This window comes from Camelus bactrianus, chromosome 6, assembly GCF_048773025.1.
Source record: "Camelus bactrianus isolate YW-2024 breed Bactrian camel chromosome 6, ASM4877302v1, whole genome shotgun sequence".
In the NCBI taxonomy this organism is placed as follows: Eukaryota; Metazoa; Chordata; class Mammalia; order Artiodactyla; family Camelidae; genus Camelus; species Camelus bactrianus.
Window position 1 is genome coordinate 41,443,186 of NC_133544.1, and position 19,850 is coordinate 41,463,035.

Consider the following 19,850-nt stretch of genomic DNA (forward strand, 5'->3'; position numbering starts at 1 on the left):
CCAATATTTGTCTTGCTGAGGGGCTACACAAGTCAAGCAATATACTATAGTTACATTTGCTTTATTGTAAAACTCTTTTGAACTTTCTGTAACTAAAACTGCCTCAAGTGACACAAACTTATTTACAAAACAGAAACAGACTCACAGACATAGAAAACAAGCTTCCGGTTACCAGGAGGGAAAGTGGGGGGAAGGATAAACTGAGAGTTTGGGATTTGCAGGTACACACTACTATAAAATAGATAAACAACAACGTCCTACTATATAGAACAGGGAACTCTACTCAATAGCTTGTAGTAACCTATAATGAAAAAGAATACAAAAGAAGAATATACGTATGTGTGTGTGTATAACTGAATCACCATGCAGTACACCAGAGACAAACACAACATTTTAAATTGACTATACTTCAATTAAAAATAAAAAATATAAGCTGACTCATTTAAAAAATATGCTTAATTGTTGTTTTATTGTTAATCACTTTTTCTTCCCAACTTTACAATACAATTGTAAAAGTCCTCCGAATAGTGTTTTTCAGAAAGGCCCATCAGGTATCCCGCAAGTGCTTATTTTACCTACAGACCCCCTCCTGGAGACCTCCCTCTTCTTGCTCTGATCTGGGCTCTGTATGGACGCTGCATAGCTCTCTTCCAGAGCTTCTCTGCCTCATCTCTTGTGTGCTACCTTCTCTTTCCTGATACCCAGGTCTCCTCATTTTTGGTTTACTCTTTGGTCGGTTGGATCATATCCTCTCAGTGATATTCCGAGAAAGGATTTAAAGATGTACATTATTCTTCATATCTAACAATATCTTTATTCTACTCTCATACTTGATAAATAGTTTGGCTGGCTACAGAATTCTCTTAGAATTTTGAAGGCCTTATTCCATTGTGCTGTAGCTTCCAGTGCTTCTGTAGTGCCCTTCTGATTCTCAAGTTTTTGCAAGGGAGCAGGATTTCTTTTTCTTATTTCTGGAAGTCTTATCCCTGTTAGGGGCATTTTTAATGCACTGATTGAGCATCCAGTGATCCCAATGAATCTAGACAGCCATCCTTCCATTTTGGCTATTTTCTTGAATCTCCTAAGATTATTTCCTTTCCTCTGTTTTCATGTTCTCTCTTAGTGGTATTCTTATTGGTCAGACTGTTCTCCTTGAATTAATCCTTTTATTTTTTTCTCTCTCTTTTCATTTATTTCAACCTCTTTGTCTTTTTACCTCACCATCTAGGAGATTTCTTCAACATTCCTTCTAAAGTTTCTGTTGATACTTTTTATTTTGGCTATCATATATTTAGTTTCCAAGAACTCTTTCTTATTCTCTGGTTGTTCCTTCTTATAGAATCCTGTTCTTATGCCTTTGATGATATTGATTATAGCTGTTTGTTTGTCTTCCTTTCTTCCCTCTTTGTTTCCTCAGTTGCTTTTGCCTATTTGTTTTGGTCTCTCCATTTCATGTAGAGGCTTTCCTTAATCATCTGGTGAGCCTTGGTTTTCTGATCATAGAGTGAGTGAGGCACTAAAACAAAAAGACAGTAGAATTCTGAGTGTGTGAATGGGAGGAATCAGCTATTTTGGTGTTTTTAATGCCATTGTTTATTCCAAAAAATTCTCCAGTCTCCTTTTAGATTGGGATAGGATGGAATCAGGCATGATGGGGAAGGTGGAAAGTAGTGCATATGGTCTGCAGTTTTGGAGCTGAGTGTTATAGGTGGTCTGCTGGAGGTGGGAAAGGGCTTTAACATTCAGCATGGAGGGACTTCACTTGATTTACATTTTTTTTTTTCATTTTAGAACTTTCTCTCTCCCCTCTCCTTGGGGTCGTGCTGAGTCTAGAGTCTCTGAGTTTGTAGTCACTCTTGATCTTGAAATGTTTTCTAAATGATTTTAGATAATTTATATTTTATTCTAATGGATCAACTGATAGTTGAGACTCTACCATGTCATCAGTTTTCCCACATCCATACCTTTTGTGAATTTTCTACTGTCAATGACAATGCTATTGTGTCCTCTCCACCATCCAAAATTACTTCTGCCCAAAATGATCACTTTGCCTCTAAATTTATACGGGTTGGTTGAATCGTGATCATATATTACCTGTGGCATCTCATGCTGTTATTATCTCTTTAAGTTTGTTACTAGTTTGTTCCTACATTGATTAATTCACTCAGAAGTCATCTTGTGCAGCACATACACAGCTCTAAGTGCTGGGAAAACTGAGACTACCAAGGCAAGTTCCTGACCCATCTGTTGAATGTGAGAAAGCTACACATTAGCATGTATTTGATTCCATGTGATAAGCACAATTATATGCCCTTTGGGAACCGAAGAAGAGGAACTTAATACAACCACAGACGGGATTAGGGAGGACTTCCTAGAGGTAGCAGTTGCCTGAGTTGACTGTTAAAGGAGTTAGTCAGGTGGGGCAATGGTGACAGGTGTGGGACAGGGTAGACTACATTTCAGGAGTGGAAACAGGGTGAACAAAGAAGTGGAAGCTAGAAACAAGGTCTGTATGGGGAAATTATTAGCTGTTCACTAACTATAAGGCAGAGAGGTGTTGGAGATGCTCTTTCAGGAACCTGAGGAAAAGAAGGTGAAGATAGAGCTTAAGTGCAGGTCTCCCCAACTCAGATGATCTCAAGAGCTTGACAGAAAAGCCTAGCAATATAGCATGTGCACATTTATGTTCAGTAAATATTAGATAACTGGATCAAATCAAATATCAGCACCAAACCTGCGATTTTTACTTAGCCTTATGTCCTCTTGTGTGTCATAATAATCCTTTTCTTGGGCCAAATTTTTTCCTTTAAATCATTTCCTTAACAGTCTATTCAATGCTAGAAAATGTTCATGTACTGAGAAGCTGCCCACAGAAATCTCTATGTCCCATTTTGAGAAATTGGGCTCAAGCCATTTCCTGCTTTGGTCATTAAAAAAAAAAAATAATAGCTTGCTATTTGCACAGTAATCAGAATTCCATCAAGAAATGCTGTGTACATCAAATCTAAGTCATGTTATTGTTATGAGCACTAGTGTTAGAATAACAAGATGGTGGCCTTGTTCATCTCCTAAAAATTTAATGTTGTTTAACAAAGTTGTAATAGATGAGAGGTTGGACTTTTAGAAATCAAAGGTTAAACCATGTACCCTGTGGGTGCTCCTTAAATAGTTATTTGATGACTAAACCATTATTTCACAGGCCCAACACAGGCAAGATGATGCCAGAGCAGGCAGAGTCGAAAAAATACACTCACACAAAGGGCCAACTCGAAGCATTCTCAGGGAGCTGTCAGTGATATTTATACCACACATACAAAACTGTATTTTACACATTCTAAAATCCCTTGCAAATCTGAAAGGAAAAATTGTAAATATCAAGATAACAAAATAAGATCCAATAATCTCACTCCTGGGTACATATCTGGATATTTGTCCTTCCATGCTCCTGGCAGCATTATTCACAATTGCCAAAGTATGGAAACAGAACCTAAGTCTCTGTCAATGGATAAATGGACAAAGAAGACGTTGTATACATATGCGGTAGACTATTATCTAGCCATGAGAAAGGAAATTCTGCCATTTGCTACAACATGGATGAGACTTGAGGGCATCATGACGAGTGAAATAAGCCAGAGAAAGAAAAGTACTGCATGGTATCACTTATTTGTGGAATAATTAAAAAAAAAAAAGTCAAACTCATAGACACAGAGAGTAGAAAAGTGGTTGCCAAGGGATGAGGGGGTTGGATAGGGAAAGGTTGGTAAAAGGATACAAACTTTCAATAAAAAGATGAATAAGATCTGAGGCTCTAATGTATTACATGGTGATTATAGTTGACAACACTGTATGGTATAATTGACTTTTGCTGAGAGAGTTGAACTTAAATGTCCTCACCAAGTGGGGAAAAGGGTAAATATGTTCATTAATTCGATGGAAGGGGCCCTTTACAACTTATTCCTGAGTCATATCACTGAGATGTACACTTTAAATACCTTACAATTTTATTTGTCAATTATACCTCAATAAGGCTGGGGCGGGGGGAGCCAATAAAGTAAAAAAAAAAAAAAAGTCTTGTACTGTAATTGTTTCTGATTATAAATTTTCTAGAAATTTGTTCTGGGCAAGAGTTCGAGTCTTATGAATAGTCTTCATCCTGGGAATACTGATGCTTTTAAACTTACCTAAGTTATAGGCTATTGCATCAGAGTGAAATCCAGAGGTGATTCATGTTCAGATTGCTTCTGACTGTAATTTCATTTAGTTTCCCCCTTTTTCACCCTGTCCCCCTCATTTTTGATGGTCTAATAGTTCAGATATTAATATTGTGGCCATATGAAATAGTCAATCATGTGCAAAGAGAAGCTCCTTGTTAAGATTTCTGGGAGTTACAGGCATGTTTGGGACATAATCCCTGCTTAAGGAGTTAAGAGATTACAATTTAGTGGTAGAAACATAAAGTAGAAATGTCACAAAGATTACATACTAAATTCCATTGGGATTACGTATTTAAATTCCATACTAAAGTCCACGTGCAGGAACTGGGCCTTATACATCGTTATATATCTAACGTTAAGCTCAGTCTGGCATGATACAGGTTTACTGAATTGAAATTTATTTAGACCTTGGAACTGGGTGAAGAGTTAAACAGGAAGGCCCACAGATGAGGGATCAAGTGAGCTGGGTCTGGCCCTAGAGGGGTAAGTAGAATCTGTACACAGTATAATGAAAAAATAACTTTCCAAATCAAGAGGGAGATTGTATTAATATGCACATGTGGCATGTTGTAATATGTGGCATACAGCTGGTCCGGCCCACCAGGATCTCAGATAGTTGGTGACTTTTTAATTACATGTCAGTCCACTTGGCAGTGAAGGACAGACTATAGAGTTTGAGTCTCACCTCTGCCATACCAAGTGATTCTGAATAACTAGATGAACTTTCTATGCCTGTTTTTCTCAGCTAGAAAATAGGAGTATAATACCTACTTTGGGCCTACTATATCCTACCATACCCTTCATTAAACAATGGCTTTTTAAGGGAAAAAAAAAGATTTACCACAAAAAAAAAATTGAAATATTTGAGCATTTAATGTGCAAGATGTTGGAAAGCATTCTAGTTTCACCTTGAAAATTTCTCCTTAAAAAAACCCCTAAAAACAAACAAACAAAAGCTCATAGGCTAGTCCCATGGCTGGGAGCAGAGGACCTGACTCTTATCACTGCCCCTGCTCACATCACCTCATCTCTCTGGGCCTGTTTCCTCCTGTAAAATAAAGACTAACCTCCTCCTGAGCTGTCTCATATGGTAGCCACTTGCCACATTTGACTGAAATATGGCTAGTCTGTATAAAATACACATCAGATTTCAAAGATAAAAATAAAAATTGGTATTTTATGAATTATTTAATATTGAGTGTATTTTGAAATATTTTGCACATATTGTGTTACATAAATCTATTATTAAAATTAACTTCGCCTGTTTCCTTTTGCTCTTTTGATGTGACTACTAGAAAATCTAAATGACACATGCAGCCCTGGCCTAGATGATCACGAACATAGCCCTTTCAGCTTTAAGACTCAGCTAGGGCCACTGTGGACACGTAATTCACGCTTTGATTTCCTCGCACGGAGATACGGAAGGATTGGCCGAGAGCGAGCGGGTTGGGGCGGGGCCCTGCCGGAAGACACAGACCCCGCCGGCTTTCGCTCCCGCTGTCGGAGCGGGGAGGGCCCCGACTCCCGCGCGGGGCTGGGGGCGGGCAGCCGGGTCAAGTCTCCAGGCCCCGGGCGTTCAGGGGACCGGGGACGGGCACGGAGCGCCGGGCGGGGCCGAGCCGCGAAGCGGGTGGGTGCGTCAGGCTCACGAGCGGGGAAAAGGAAGCGTGCCCCGGGCGGCGGGCGCGGGCGCGGGCGCCCCAGCACGTCCGCAGGCTGCGGCAGGAGGTGGCAGCCGCTGAGAGGCGGGAGAGCGGAGGGCGGGCTTGGGAGGCGGCCGGGAGGTGGGGCGCGGCCGGGGACCCGCCCTCGCGGGCTTCATCTTCGGCCCCACGGCCTGCGACCAAGCGCTGGGGACTACAAGGCGCAGCGCGAAGAGCGGCCGGGGCGGCTATGGGCCGCCGCTGGGGCTTCCTGATCGGCTTCCTGGGTGCCGTGGGGCTGCTGGGCTCGGGCCACGGCGGGCAGCAGCCCCCGGAGACGGCGGCGCAGAGGTGCTTCTGCCAGGTGAGGGGTGTGCGCGGCGGGGCTTCGGGTCCCGGGACCTCCGCCTCCCCCGTGCGCTCCGTTGTACGCGCCCCGGCAGGTGGGGGGCTTCGGGGTGCGTCTTTGCAGTCTCCACCCTTCCGGAAGGAGCCCCCTCTGCTTCTGCTCCCTCGCCGGGCTGAGTCTCTGCTGCTCGCCTAGGTTGGTGTGCGCGGGTCCCCCACCGCAACCTGAACCGAGGTCGGCGCGCCCTCCCGTGCTTCCGATCATGCGTGGGGCGAGGGGTGTGCGTGCACCGCTGTCTGCTCCTGCCGAGTTGGTACATCCATTTTTGTTAGTATTCCCTGCCCGGGAAGGGTTGCCACGCACACTCAGTATTTGTAATTTTCGCAGAACATGGGTCTTCCTAACTTCTAACTTGACTTGGAACCGTGGACGCTGTGCCTGTGCTGGGTGCCTTCTCCAGCCTTTCTGGCCAGGACAGGTTTTGCCGGGGGGCTGCCTTCAGATCTCATTGTCAGTCAGAGAAGTGGTTTCGTGGGGTTTTTCTGGGTCTAAGGCCAACTGCCTGGTGTCTTTGGGCCGCGGTTGCCCTGTGACTCCTCGCCTCGCCTGTCCTTTCTTTTTCCTGAATGTAGTGGGACTGTCTTACCGTGACACCCCTACTGCTGGTCTGAATTAGGAGAACGGTTTTCAGTGCGCAACTTTGATTACAAGCCTATGGTTGTTTCCTTCTGTTAGTAAGAGATGTGAATTCCTTGGGCGAAAAATTCTAAGAAACTTACAGGTTTTTGGTATCATTATTCTTTTTTTTTTTTTTTTTTAGTATCGTTATTCTTAAAGTCACCTTTTTGGTTGGTTTCTGTTGATAAAAATTACATTTTATGCAAAACTGAGGGGTGGGTATTCAAATTGTTCCTTTTAAGTGGATTTTACTATTAACTTATTATCAGAAATAGCGTGTTATGTCTGTAGGAGCAGTGATACAATTTCAGAGAGGAAAGAAGCATTTTAAATATGAGAAGAAGTATCATCTCTTTCATCGCTTTACATTCTTGAACTTTATTTTTTGTTGAGTGATTTGGGGATTGGGGTGAGTGATATCTGGGAATGTGTAAGAAAAGTTGAAACTGCTGCTTTATAACTAAGAGACTGAAAAGTTCCTTTACCTTCAATGATTGCAAACAGCACACAATGAAGTATTTAAAAGGAAAAAGGGTAATTTCACTTCTGATTACAAATATAATGTACTACAAAGTTTAAACATTAAAAAGATAAGTATATTAGAAATAAGGGGATTTAAAAATAAAGTAGTCAGTGTAGAAAGATGCCCAATGTAACATTTTAAACTACATTCTAGAGATTTGGTTAATGGAATAAAAGTACATGCTGAACTCATAAACTTTCACTTTTTCCCCTGGGTAACCTTTTTACATATCTGATTAAAATTGGGGAGCTTTAGTTTTTTTATATTTGTTTACTTTTTCTTCTGATTAATGATTAGACTTTTTTCCCCCTTCCACAGTATTTTCAACATTAAAATACTGCCCCAACCTGTCCCCCTATCATTCTATTCAAAAATGTGTTTTTAAAAAAAGATTTTTTATACAGAAAGAAGGAGAAATCTTTCTTTTCCTTTTAGAACAAGAGTGACTGTTTTTCTTTTCAGAGCCAACTTTAAAAAACTAATAAAATGAGTAAAAAACAGTTTTAAGGAAAATTTAAAATGGCTTACTGAGGCAAACTTAGAGAGCATCAATTCCAATTCAGTAAGTGAAACAAGCATGCTTTAGTTCTATTAAGGTCAGTAATGGCGGGGATGGGACTAGGGGGAGTACAGGAGAGAGGGGACGATGCCCAATAGACATGAAGGGAAAAATGGAGACAAACACATAGACATGCACACAAAGACAGGAGAGAGAGAAAAGGAAAAACATGGAGAAAAAAGATAAGGGGAGTGCAAATTATTCATTCAACTAACATGGATAAGCACTGTGTCCATTGAGCTGAGGGTCTGGAATAGAGAAATAACTATGCCATAATCCCTACCCTGAAGAGCTTACAGTTTAATAAATAATGTTCTTTGGGGCTTGGGGAGAGGCAAGGATCCTGGGTTGTTTTTTTTAAGTTAATAAATATTGCTAGAAACTAACTTAAAAACTAAATTTTCACGTAATGTTTGGAAATACAAGTTAAAATCTTCTCTGGTTCTTTTTGCAGTATCCAATTGGCCACAAAGTCCTGTTGTTTCTTTTTTGTTAATAGTCACGTCCCTTCCTTCCTTCTTGTTTTCTGTTTCTCTTACCATTTCTGTCCTGAGTTACCACACCATCACCCCTTATCACACTGTTGCAGGGGTACCTGGCTTGTAGTAGGGGTTCAGATTTGATATTTGACTTTATAAAGCCATTGAAGTAGAATGTACAAAGCTCTACAAATAATCAGACAAAATTCAACAGGCATTTATTGAAGTCTACTGTGAATGACTTGAGAGATCGAAAAATAAAGTAAAAAATTAAAATGTAGTTCTAATTCTTGACACTCCAGAGTACAAAGCCTAGTACATAAGTGGTCCTTAGCAAGCATTAGGGAAATGATAATATAAGATGTGAACACTGCACTCCCTGGAGTATATTCTTTATTTTAATTTATTAAAATAAAAATTGGCATGTAGTAGATTTACAACATTGTGTATTCTTTAAATTATTCTGCTTAGTAAGCCATTTGCATGCTTTTCTGGAATTGATCTTTCAGATAGGTTGACAGCTGTAAATAAATCTTTAAACTTAGCTACTGCATTTGCCTATTATTTGACATCACATCCTGTTAAAACCATTTTCATTGTATGTCATAAGTTTTTTTGATAACATGCTTCAGTTTAGTTGCTCAAAATAAGTGATCAGTTATCTGGAACTTACAAATCTTCCTTACATACAACCTCCCCTTCCAGACCTGCTCTCCTATCATTCTATTAAAAAAGTTAAAAAAAAGGTTTTTTTACACAGGAAATTGTTTTTTTCCCCTACTATTGGTATACAAGTCTATGAAGTCTAACACATGTACAGTTTTTGTGGAAAAAAAATCCCATAAGTCAGGACTCACTCTATCTTTAAATCAAAATTGTAGTAAGTATAGGCTTGAAGTAAATGAAGATTTTTCAGAGTTTATTTCTTTTTGACAATGATTTCCTCACTGTGCGCCATTAGAGAGAATGAATGTAAGAGAACTTAGTTCCAGTTCATGGAATCCCAGGATTCATTTTAAAGAAATCAGCTCAGAAGAGATATTGAAGCCCAGATGTGGAGGCAGTGTGGACATCTTTTTCATTTAAATTAATTAGAAACGAGTTTGTTAGCTTCTATACTCAGAATGTTTTGTCACTCTTAATACAGCCCGTGCTATTAACACTCGGATCCACTTATTTGAATGTGGTAAATCTCCATCAGGCTAATGAAAAGGGAGTAGTTCAGATAATCCAAAATCGCTACTTCAGAAGTAGATTATTTTTTGTTTGGAGTGCATTGTGGATACACCCTGCATACGAGTATTTTAGCAGACTTACCTGTCTGGGTGTCTTGTTCAGGTCAGTTTAAAAAAGAGTTTTTGTTAGTCAGGTTGGCTGAGCCATGGAGGAGATGCTTGATCATTTGTTGGGTGGTGGGTGGAAATAAGCCCAGGCTTAAAACTTAGTCAGAGGCATCTTTGAAACAGGTTATACTGGAGGGATGTCCATTGACTCTGAATGCTTCCTGTACTCCAGGCTTTTCTGAACAAAGCATGGGGACCAAAGGGCATTTCACATTGGTTGCCATACTTTGGGTCATTTAACAAAAATTTAAACTTCTAGCAAAACCAAGACTTTAAAGCAGAAACAGCTCTTAGCATTCCATGCCCTTCGAATGGTGCCTGCTACCGAGTACTACCCAGCAGAGAGCCTTCTGTGTTTCTCTGCTTTCTTCAACAGAGTTGTCCCAGGCTACTCTGTCAATGAATGAATGCTTCTCTCTCTTTTTTTTTTAATGGTCCCAAAACACAATAAAATTAAGGGCAACTAAAGTTCTTTGCCAAATAAAGCACATTTTGAGCACTTTTAAAAGACACTTCACATGAGTATGAGGAATATAGTCTTACAGTGCTTTGGGGGAAAAATGATAATCTATGGTAGGGCTGGAGTTGTTGGGACACAAGGAAACCATTTAGAAAGTTTTTGTTTTGTCTTTCATTGCAAAATAAGGGTATCTTTAACCAGAGTAGCCAGAGAATAGGTCAGTGTTATTTTCTTTCCTTTTGCCTTTTGTATTTTGGTATTTGGTTCAAACCAATCAGAGTCCATGGAGAAAGTAATTGAGGCTCCCTCAGAGCTAGCTTTTGGCTCCATTGGGGCAATAGATATAACATTTTTGGAGAATTTTAAAGGCAAAGTTGGCCTTTTTTTTTCTTATTCATTAAAAAAAAATGTAGATTGCTTTGGGGAGTAGTAAGATCCCTTTCACTGGAAATATTTAAGCAGTGGTAGAATAATAATAATGATCACCATTTACTGGGTGTTTATGTCATTTTATCCTGATATCAGCTCTTTGAGATGAGAACTATTATTATTTCTATTTTGTACTGAGGCCTAGAGAGGTTAAAAAGCTTGGCGAATGTCAGCAACTAATAAGTAGCACTGATAAGATTCGACCCTAGAAGGCCTGACTCCGGTGGCCTGCTCACCGCTGTTACACGCTGCCTCCCCTTGAGGGTGTAGAGGAGGGATTGGTGTGTTGCTTGGAAGAGAGCTACAGAAGGCCTTCTAAAGCTTTCCAACTCTTAAGATAACAGGACTTTCAACTGGGTGATGTTATGTGTTAGGCCTGTCTTGGTCCTTATACCTACCCTCCCTCAACAAGGGCCTTTTCACTGCTGCCTATTAGGTTGGCCCCTACCGGAGGCTGATTACCACCTGAAGCCTAGAGCAGTGAGCTTCAGACTTCAGCATGAATCACTCACTTTGTGTGTGTACTGGGGGTGCAACTTTAAAAAATTCAGATTCCTATGGTAGGGCCAGAGTTCTGTTTCGCTTTGGGAGACAGTGTGGTGGTTGCTTTAGCTCCACTACAGCTGTAGCACAGTCTGAAGGGCAGCATCAAGCCATCCTTACAGATCGGCAGCCCTCTTTTGGCCTTACTTAGATTACAGGACTTTGCTTTGTTTCAGAGGCTCTGCCTTGGGTGAATTAACTGGATTTCTGCCTTAGACTTTTCCTGAGCCTCTATTCTGGTAACATGCCTGGTTCTCTAATTTCTAGAACTGGGCCTGGCATCATACCTGTCAGACTTCCTTCCAGGGATCAGGTTCTGCTGCCTGTTGGCAGGCTTCTCTGAATGGTCAGATGGCTTGGATTTCCAGGTATCTTCCTGCCCCTTCTTTGCTGGGCTGTCTCCATCCAATGAAGCTCCTGCCAGCCCTGCTTTACCATTTTAGCTGCCCTGTAACCTGGCATTGTAGTTGGTAATACGTCCTACTCAGTTTCTAAGGTAAGGGGCAGAAGATTGTTAAATCCAGCATTGTCTTGCCTTCTCTTCTTTCGAGGCCTCTAGGTTATAAGCCACCTGTGCTCTGGGAAGAAATCTTGCATTTCTTTCTGATCTGGGGCTTCTTATTGCTCCCTTTGTAATTAGGATATAGATCAGCAGAATGTTGGACACAAGGATTGTTTGCCTTTGTTGCTTGCTTTCCTTGCTCTGCAAGGGCATTCCTGCCACTGTGTGTCTGGGGCACTGAGCACCACTGTAGGTGACATGGAAGTACATAGTTATAAGTAGACAGTGTGTATCTACTATTTTTAGAAATACAGTGCTCAGCACTGGGAGTACAAGTCTGGAAGACAGATTTTTACCTTGAAAATGAACTCCTCAGGAGGAAAAATGGATTGCTTTAATCCCTTCCTCTTAAGTTTTTTTTTTGCATGTTTTCTCTTTTTGTGGTCTAATGTCTCTATCTGGCTTGTGTCCCCTTGGCCTTTGCATTTTTGTGCCTGTAATTTTTTGTATAATAATATGTATCCAAGGATAGAAACATTAGCTTATTTTATGTTCTTAGAAGTTTTGCTTCTAAGGCTCAAAAGAAATAGGTGTGAAAAATCAAGTGATCTAGGGTAGAAACACTTTTGTTTTGTTGGTACCCAAAATTAGGACTCTAAGATTATTGTACACTCAGAGAATTTTTAGCAGGAAACAAGGACACATTTGCATATGAAATGAAAGCAGTTATAACAGTGACAAAATATGTAAATCATATTTCTAGAAACTGAATTCTTTAGTCCAAAACAAATAGGATTAGGCAAATTGGTAAAACAAAAAACAAAAACAAAAACAAAAAGAAACCCCAACTTAGCCCTTAAATATTGCTGTCATCATCCAAAGTATTCTTATCTCTTAGGTGAGAAATTTCCATTACTGTTTTGTGGTGTTCTAAAAAGATAGTGTAGAATTTTGTATATTCCAAAAGGAAGACACCTAAATTCAGTATTTCAATATATATATATTTTTTGGTGGGGGAGGTAATTAAGGTTTTATTTATTTATTCTTAAAGGAGGTACTGGGGATTGAACCCAGCACCTCATGCATGCTAAGCATGCACTCTACCACTTGAGCTATACCCTCCCCCAGTAAAGTATTCTCAAGATACATGCACTCCAATGTTCATAGCAGCACTATTTACAACAGCTAAGACATGGAAACAGCCTAAATGCCCATCAACAAGTGACTGGATAAAGAAGCTGTGGTATATATATATACGATGGAGTACTACTCAACCTTAAAAAAAGAATAAAATAATGTCATTTGCAGCATCATGGATGGACCTGGAGATTGTCATTCTGTGTGAAGAAAAGCAGAAAGAGAAAGAAAAATACCATATGATATCACTTATATGTGGAATCTAAAAAAAGACACAAATGAGCTTATTTACAAAACAGAAACAGATTCACAGACATAGAATACAAACTTATGGTTACTGGGGGGAAAGGGGGTGAGAAGGGATAAATTAGGAGTTTGAGATTTACAGATATTAAGTACTATATATAAAATGATAAATAACACATATAGCACAGGAAACTATATTCAATATCTTGCAGTAACCTATCATGGAAAAGAATATGGAAAGGAATATATGTGTGTGTGTATATATATATGTATAGATAGATAGATAGATAGATAGATAGATAGATACAGATATGACTGAAACATGCTGTACACCAGAAATTAACACAACATTGTAAACTGACTATACTTCAATTTAAAAAATGGAAAAAAACAAAGGCCAAAATAAAGTAAAAGCAAACCCTGCTTAAAAAAAATTAAGTATTCTTTATTTGCTTCTTTACTAGTAGATTTTAAAATTATTTTTTTGTTGGCAATAAGTCTCCCTAAAATATAATCCAAAGTAGTTTATAATGCACATATTCAGAACAAAGTATGATAAGGGTCTCTTTTCTGCAGCATGCTGTATATTAAAAAAATTAAAATTTTAGTTACTAAAAAAAAACACAATGTATTTGTTACTTAAAGCAATGCTCAATTAGTTCTGTTAGGTGTTTGCCTAGTCCCAGTAAACATCTAAGAATTTTAGTTTCACAACTGATAATATTGTCTGATTATAATATGATTTCCCATTGCTTCTGATTATAATATGACTTAATAGTTTGATTTAGTAAATACAGTTAAGTCATAGTTTTAAGCATTTGAAGTTAGCTTTGGGGTTAATTTGCTCAGTGTTGCTAATGATAAGTAATTTCTAAGCACCATTTCAAATGTATAAAAATATTTGAGGGTTGTTAGATCCTTACAATGAATTATTGTTTCTCTTATAAATTCAGTATTACTTCTTTTCATATATCCACTGAGCTTGTCTCTGACCTACACGTCCTGTGGGAAACTAAAATAAAGGAAAGACAGAGACAACTGAATTATAAGAATATTGAGTCTCAGGAAAGCCAAGGATAGGAGTGCAACTGGGCTTCAGGAAAGATGCGGGAAGTGGGAGCAGGCAAACCCCAGGGGATCCAGCTAGCATATGTTCTCTGTCTCTTATCTGTGCTTCTCTGTGTGTTTTTCAAAATCTTTCCTCCCTCTGCTAACTGGGTCACGTGTTCCTCCCTTCACTTGATGGAATATAGCCTGAGCTTACTTGTTTACTGGTCTAGCAACAGGGGGAAACATCTCTCCTTCTTAGTCTCAATTCCAGATTACTGCAGAGGGCACCACGACCTGGTTTGGGTCAGATGCCCACCCCTGGTTGGACTTAAGGGGCAAGGTGACAGAGTAGCTGTGGGGAATCAACTCTTTGAGGAGGGGTTATCATTATGAGTTCAGTACACCGTACAAAAGGTATCCACTGTGTTCCTCTAGGTATATAGTAAGGGCAATAGCATTACAAGATTGTGGTCATATCCTAGCTCAGAAAACTATGGGGAGGAGGGAGGATAAATGTTGGTTGGGTAGAGGGTTCTTTCATCATAACCATGTGAGGAAAAAACCCTGTTGCATCTATGACATTTTGATACAATATTCCATTTTCTTTGTAACAGGTTAGTGGTTACTTGGATGATTGTACTTGTGATGTTGAAACCATTGATAAATTTAATAACTACAGGCTTTTCCCAAGACTTCAAAAACTTCTGGAAAGCGACTACTTTAGATATTACAAGGTATTTAAAAAAATTTTTTTTTGTATAGGAATACTTAAAGTTTAAATGGATAATTACATTTCATTAGGAATTACTAAGCTTCAAAATTGTGCTTATTATTTAAAATTGATCAAGGCACCATTAGGAAAATACATTTCACAGGAGTGAACCATGGGGTTCTGAAATGACCCATTGCTTTCTTTTAATTTCAATAACTGAGATTTGAACTCTAGAGTTAGAAATTAGTTGGTTAAATTGAATTTGGAACAGAAATTATTATATTGTTATCAAAGTTGTGAGTTGTTCATAACATTCTAACACATCAGAATTACTCCAATTAATTAAAAAAATATTTTTGAGAAGAAGCATGACTTTATTCTGACCTGTATTATTTTAACAAGTCACTTGTGACAGTTTATCTTGAGATAGCTCCTGAAAGAATTTAGAAAATCTGATCATTGGAGTATGTAGTTGCATTCTGAGCTCACAATTATCTAACTCTCAGCTATTACTTCTGTTAAAAGATTGTGAGTTGAGCAGTGATGATATGAGCTACTTTGGCTTCCATCTGTTGGGATCTGTTGAGGGTCTGCTTCATAGCAGACTTTGTCTTTATAACCAAGGCTACCAATTTATTTGTATCAGCTACGCATTTGTGCCATCACTGACACTTGACAAGTGGAAGAAATAGAATTGCAGCCGATAACACGACCATGTTATAGTGTCATAATTCAACATCTGTCTATTGTAATCTCAAGATTCTTATTTCTATTATTAATTTACAGGTAAACTTGAAAAGGCCATGTCCTTTCTGGAATGATATCAGCCAGTGTGGCAGAAGGGATTGTGCTGTCAAGCCTTGCCAATCGGTGAGAACAATGTATACATTTAATAATTATCGCGTTTTTTCAAATAATTGCAATTTTTGAAAGGAGTCAGTATAATTAAAATAACATTTCAATCCTTTGGTAAAGTATAATGTTGTTTAAAATTAACATATTAAAATCTAAACTCACAAATATAAAACCTATTTTGAATTATCCTGCCTTCATAATAATAGAATTTAAATTTTGTGGTTAATATAGTGAGATTAATAGTTCTTTTGCCTTAATATTTGTTTTTCTTCTTATATCTTACCCAGAGTTATGTTTGTAGTATAAAAAATGAAATTAATCAGGATAAAAATCTCTTTCCTATTTTGTGGATGTATTACTTTCCTTGGATTTTGCTGGTTGGAGAGGGACTGGACAAAACCACTGGCTTTATTTAGGAATTCTCAGAGCATTAAAATTTGATGTATTCTACTCTGAAAGAAGAGAATTTTATTCTCTCCAACGAAGTTTTTTTTTCCTTTAAAAAGTATATTTTTTTATTGTGATAAAACATACATAACATAAAATTTACCATTTTATTTTAACCATTTTTAAGTGTAGGAAACTTCATTGGCATTAAATACATTCACATTCTTAACCATCACCACCATCCAACTCTTGGACTTTTTCATCTTCCCAAATTGAAACTCCATGCTCAGTAAACAATATCTCCCTATTCCCCCATTCCCCACCCTCAGTCCCTGGTAACCACTCTTACTTTCTTTCTCTGTGAATTTGACTATTCTAGGTACCTCATGTAAGGGTAATCATTACAATATTTGTCCTTTTGTGTCTGGCTTTTTTCACTTAGCATAATGTTTTCAAGGTTTATCTGTATTGCAGCAGGTGTTAGAATTTTATTTCATTTAAAGGCTGAATAATATTAAAGGCTGAATAATATAATAGAATGTATGTACTACATTTTGTTTACCCATTTACCTGTTGATTGACTTTCGGGTTGTTTTCACCTTTTTGCTATTGTGATTACTGCTGCTAGGAACATGGGTGTACAACTACATGTTCACACACCTACTTTCAGTTCTTTTGGGTATATACTCAGAAGTAGAATTGCTGGATCATTTAGTAATTCTGTGTTCAATTTTTTGAGTGACACCATACTATCTTCCACAGTGATTGCACCATTTTACATTCTTACTAGCAAAGCACAAGGGTTCCAATTTCTTCACATCTTAGCTAACACTCGATATTTTCTGTTTTTTTGGATGATAGCCATCCTAATGGGTGCGAAGTGGTAGTGTCATTTTGAGCAGTTTTTTTGTGTTTGTACATGTAAATATTGCTGTGTAGACCTATCTCACATGTGGAATTAAGGCAAATTCAAAATGTTATTTATGAGTATTTTATCATTAGGTGAATCAGAAGCATACTTTTAGTTCTATTAATCCTCATAGACACAGCTTTTTAAAAATTTAATTGAAGTATAGTCAGTTACAGTGTGTCCATTTCTGGTGTACAGCATAATGTCTCAGTCGTGCATATATATATACATATATTCTTTTTCATATTCTTTTTCATTAAAGGTTATTACAGGATATTGAATATAGTTTCCTGTGCTATACAGAAGAAATTTATCTATTTTTATATATAGTGGTTAACATTTGCAAATCTCAAATTCACAGATTTATCCCTTCCCACCCCTTTTCCCCAGTAACCATAAGCTTGTTTACTATGTCTGCGAGTCTGTTTCTTTTGTAGATAAGTTCATTGGTGTCCTCTTTTTTCTTTGACACAGCTTTTTGAAAATTCAGGGATTAGCTTTTGAAACATCTGTGTTACTATGATTAAAGCATGAGTAGATCATTAAAATGATACCAGTTTAAACGTTTCATTTTATTTCATTAGTTCTAGCATTCATATTTGGTAATATAAAAAGTAGTTGGGGAAATTCAAATTTACCAAGTACTTCTTTTATATGGCTTTTAAAAAATGCTAAAAATATGGTAGATACTTATAAAGGCATTTAATTGCACTGGTACAGTAAATGGGTTATTATTAACATTAGTCAGAACAAGCAGTTTTGCAGTTATTACAAATTTGAATCTCATCTTGAAATCAAATTACTTGTGATTATTGTTAATGAAGTCTAGAACTTGGGGATGCCACTTTAGGAGAAGATTGGAAGAGGCAGAAAAGCTGAGAGATGTTTAGCATAAAGTAATAGCTTGTTGATTTCCAGGTTGACAGACTGACAGATAAGAGCCATCTTATTGGAAATCCTAGAGAAAACAACCAAGTTAAGCATTTAATAAATGCTGAAAACTTAGATGTTTATTATTTGACTTGAGCACATAGAAGTGCTACCAAAGAGTCAGGTGAAAGTTAGCTGTTTGTTCTGAGACAATCTACTTATTTCACCTTCTGCAGAACTGGAACCAAGTGCCTTTCATGCCAATACTCTATCTCTTGAGCTGGTTTCTTGATGGAGAGAAGGCTTTTTCTTTAAAAGATAATTAGAAGATGTTTATTCATCTCAAAATGTTCTTCTGTATTAGTGTAGCAGAGTACAATGATTAGACCCAAGACTTAGAAAGATAACTGGTGATATTGTAGAGAGTGGGGAGTGGAAGATGAGGAGATGGAGGAAAGACTGGATAAAGAATAGCAGTTAGCAAGTGAATATAATTTGGTTCAATAATGATTATTGTCTTGAGGGCTTACTATCTGCCTGGACCTAGGCATGAGCACTTGTCTTGAGAAACTATGGTTTTAGTAGGTGAGAGAAATGCTAAGTGATCATTTCAATACAACTGTGATAGGCCAGAAATAGATATACTGTAGCTGTACACACTACAGAGAGCAGAGGGGAGGGACAGCAGATGAAAGAGACAGCAAGAAATTCCACTCCAAGAGACAGCAAGGGAGTGAGACATTTTCATTCCTTCTAGGACAAGCCTGGTTCAGTTCTAATAGTTCTTAGGTAGGGCAGTCTGTCGGAACTGAAGAGGAATTAAAAATCACTTCATATTCTTTTTCATCAAAGGTTATTACAAGGTATTGATTATAGTTCCCTGTATATATATGCATGACTGGGACATTAGGCTGTATACCAGAAGTTGATGCATTGTAACTGACTATACTTCAGTTAAAAAAAGTAAAATAAAAAATCACTTCTAAGACTTGGAAATACTTGCTGCAGCCTAAATAATCAGTTTCATATCTAGCATTTATATTGTGCATTACTGATATCTTGACATCTCGCTATTGTATTTTTCATTATGCATCTAAAAAAATGATGTTGCATCCTGAATACAGAGCAGTTATCATACTTGCAACAATTAATAGTTTTTTTAATCTAAAATATATACAAAGTTAAACTCAGTTTAACTCATTACTTCAGATAGACTGCTGATGTTTTGTAAATATCTTTTTGGGCTAAACAAGGAACCAAAACCAGTTTCTTTTCTGTCAACATTTTGATTTCCTTTTTTAGTTCATATATAGACTTGGTTCAGGTTATACCCTGGGACTCAGAGGAAATAGAAACATAACAAAAACGGAAATTCTCTTCCTCATACTTGGGGCTTTAAAATCCGTATCTTTTGATTTGCACCCCTGATTCCGGTGAATAATTGAATGAGGCAGATTGCCCACAGAGGGTGGAATCTCTCTGTAAGTTGAAAGCTCAGTTATTTATTCCCTTTACAGTGAATCTGAGCAATGTTCTTTCAATTCTGTTATTAATTGGCCAATATGAAAAAGAATAACAATATCCAGTGTTAGTCTGGAAATAAGAAGTGAGCACTCTGGTGATTAAATCTTTTTGGAGATCAATTTGGCACATGTATCCAAAAATTAAAAAGGTACATATCCTTGGACTTACCGATTCTACTAAGAATTTCACTTACTAAAGTAATTGGATAGATTTTCAAAGATGACCGTAAAGCAGTACTGAATGTTATAAAGATGCCACTTATGCTGAAATCAGTCTATAAATTTGGCTTGGCTTATTATATGAAAAAATTGGACACCATCTAAACATCTGGCCATAAGAAAAGAATACACATTGACCTAGTTGAAAATTGGGAAGGATATGCAATAAAGTGATTGCCTCTGAGTAGGTCCTTCCCTTTGGGCATATGTAATCTATTT

General features: G+C 37.9%; 2 protein-coding genes across 2 annotated transcripts in view; one reads left to right on the forward strand and one right to left on the reverse strand.

Annotated features, from left to right (window-relative positions):
- Positions 1–400: 400 nt before the first annotated feature.
- The window catches only part of GPR137C (G protein-coupled receptor 137C), a 98,983-nt gene continuing 79,533 nt past the window's right edge, over positions 401–19,850 (reverse strand). The window contains exon 7 of the mRNA XM_074365528.1: positions 401–1,516. Coding sequence (XP_074221629.1) covers positions 1,498–1,516 — 19 coding nt within the window. The 3' untranslated portion in view covers positions 401–1,497. The remainder of the gene's footprint in view (positions 1,517–19,850) is intronic.
- ERO1A (endoplasmic reticulum oxidoreductase 1 alpha) overlaps positions 5,851–19,850 on the forward strand; it is a 39,003-nt gene continuing 25,003 nt past the window's right edge. Inside the window, exons 1-3 of the mRNA XM_074365526.1 lie at positions 5,851–6,221; positions 14,770–14,889; positions 15,654–15,737. Coding sequence (XP_074221627.1) covers positions 6,108–6,221; positions 14,770–14,889; positions 15,654–15,737 — 318 coding nt within the window. The 5' untranslated portion in view covers positions 5,851–6,107. The remainder of the gene's footprint in view (positions 6,222–14,769; positions 14,890–15,653; positions 15,738–19,850) is intronic.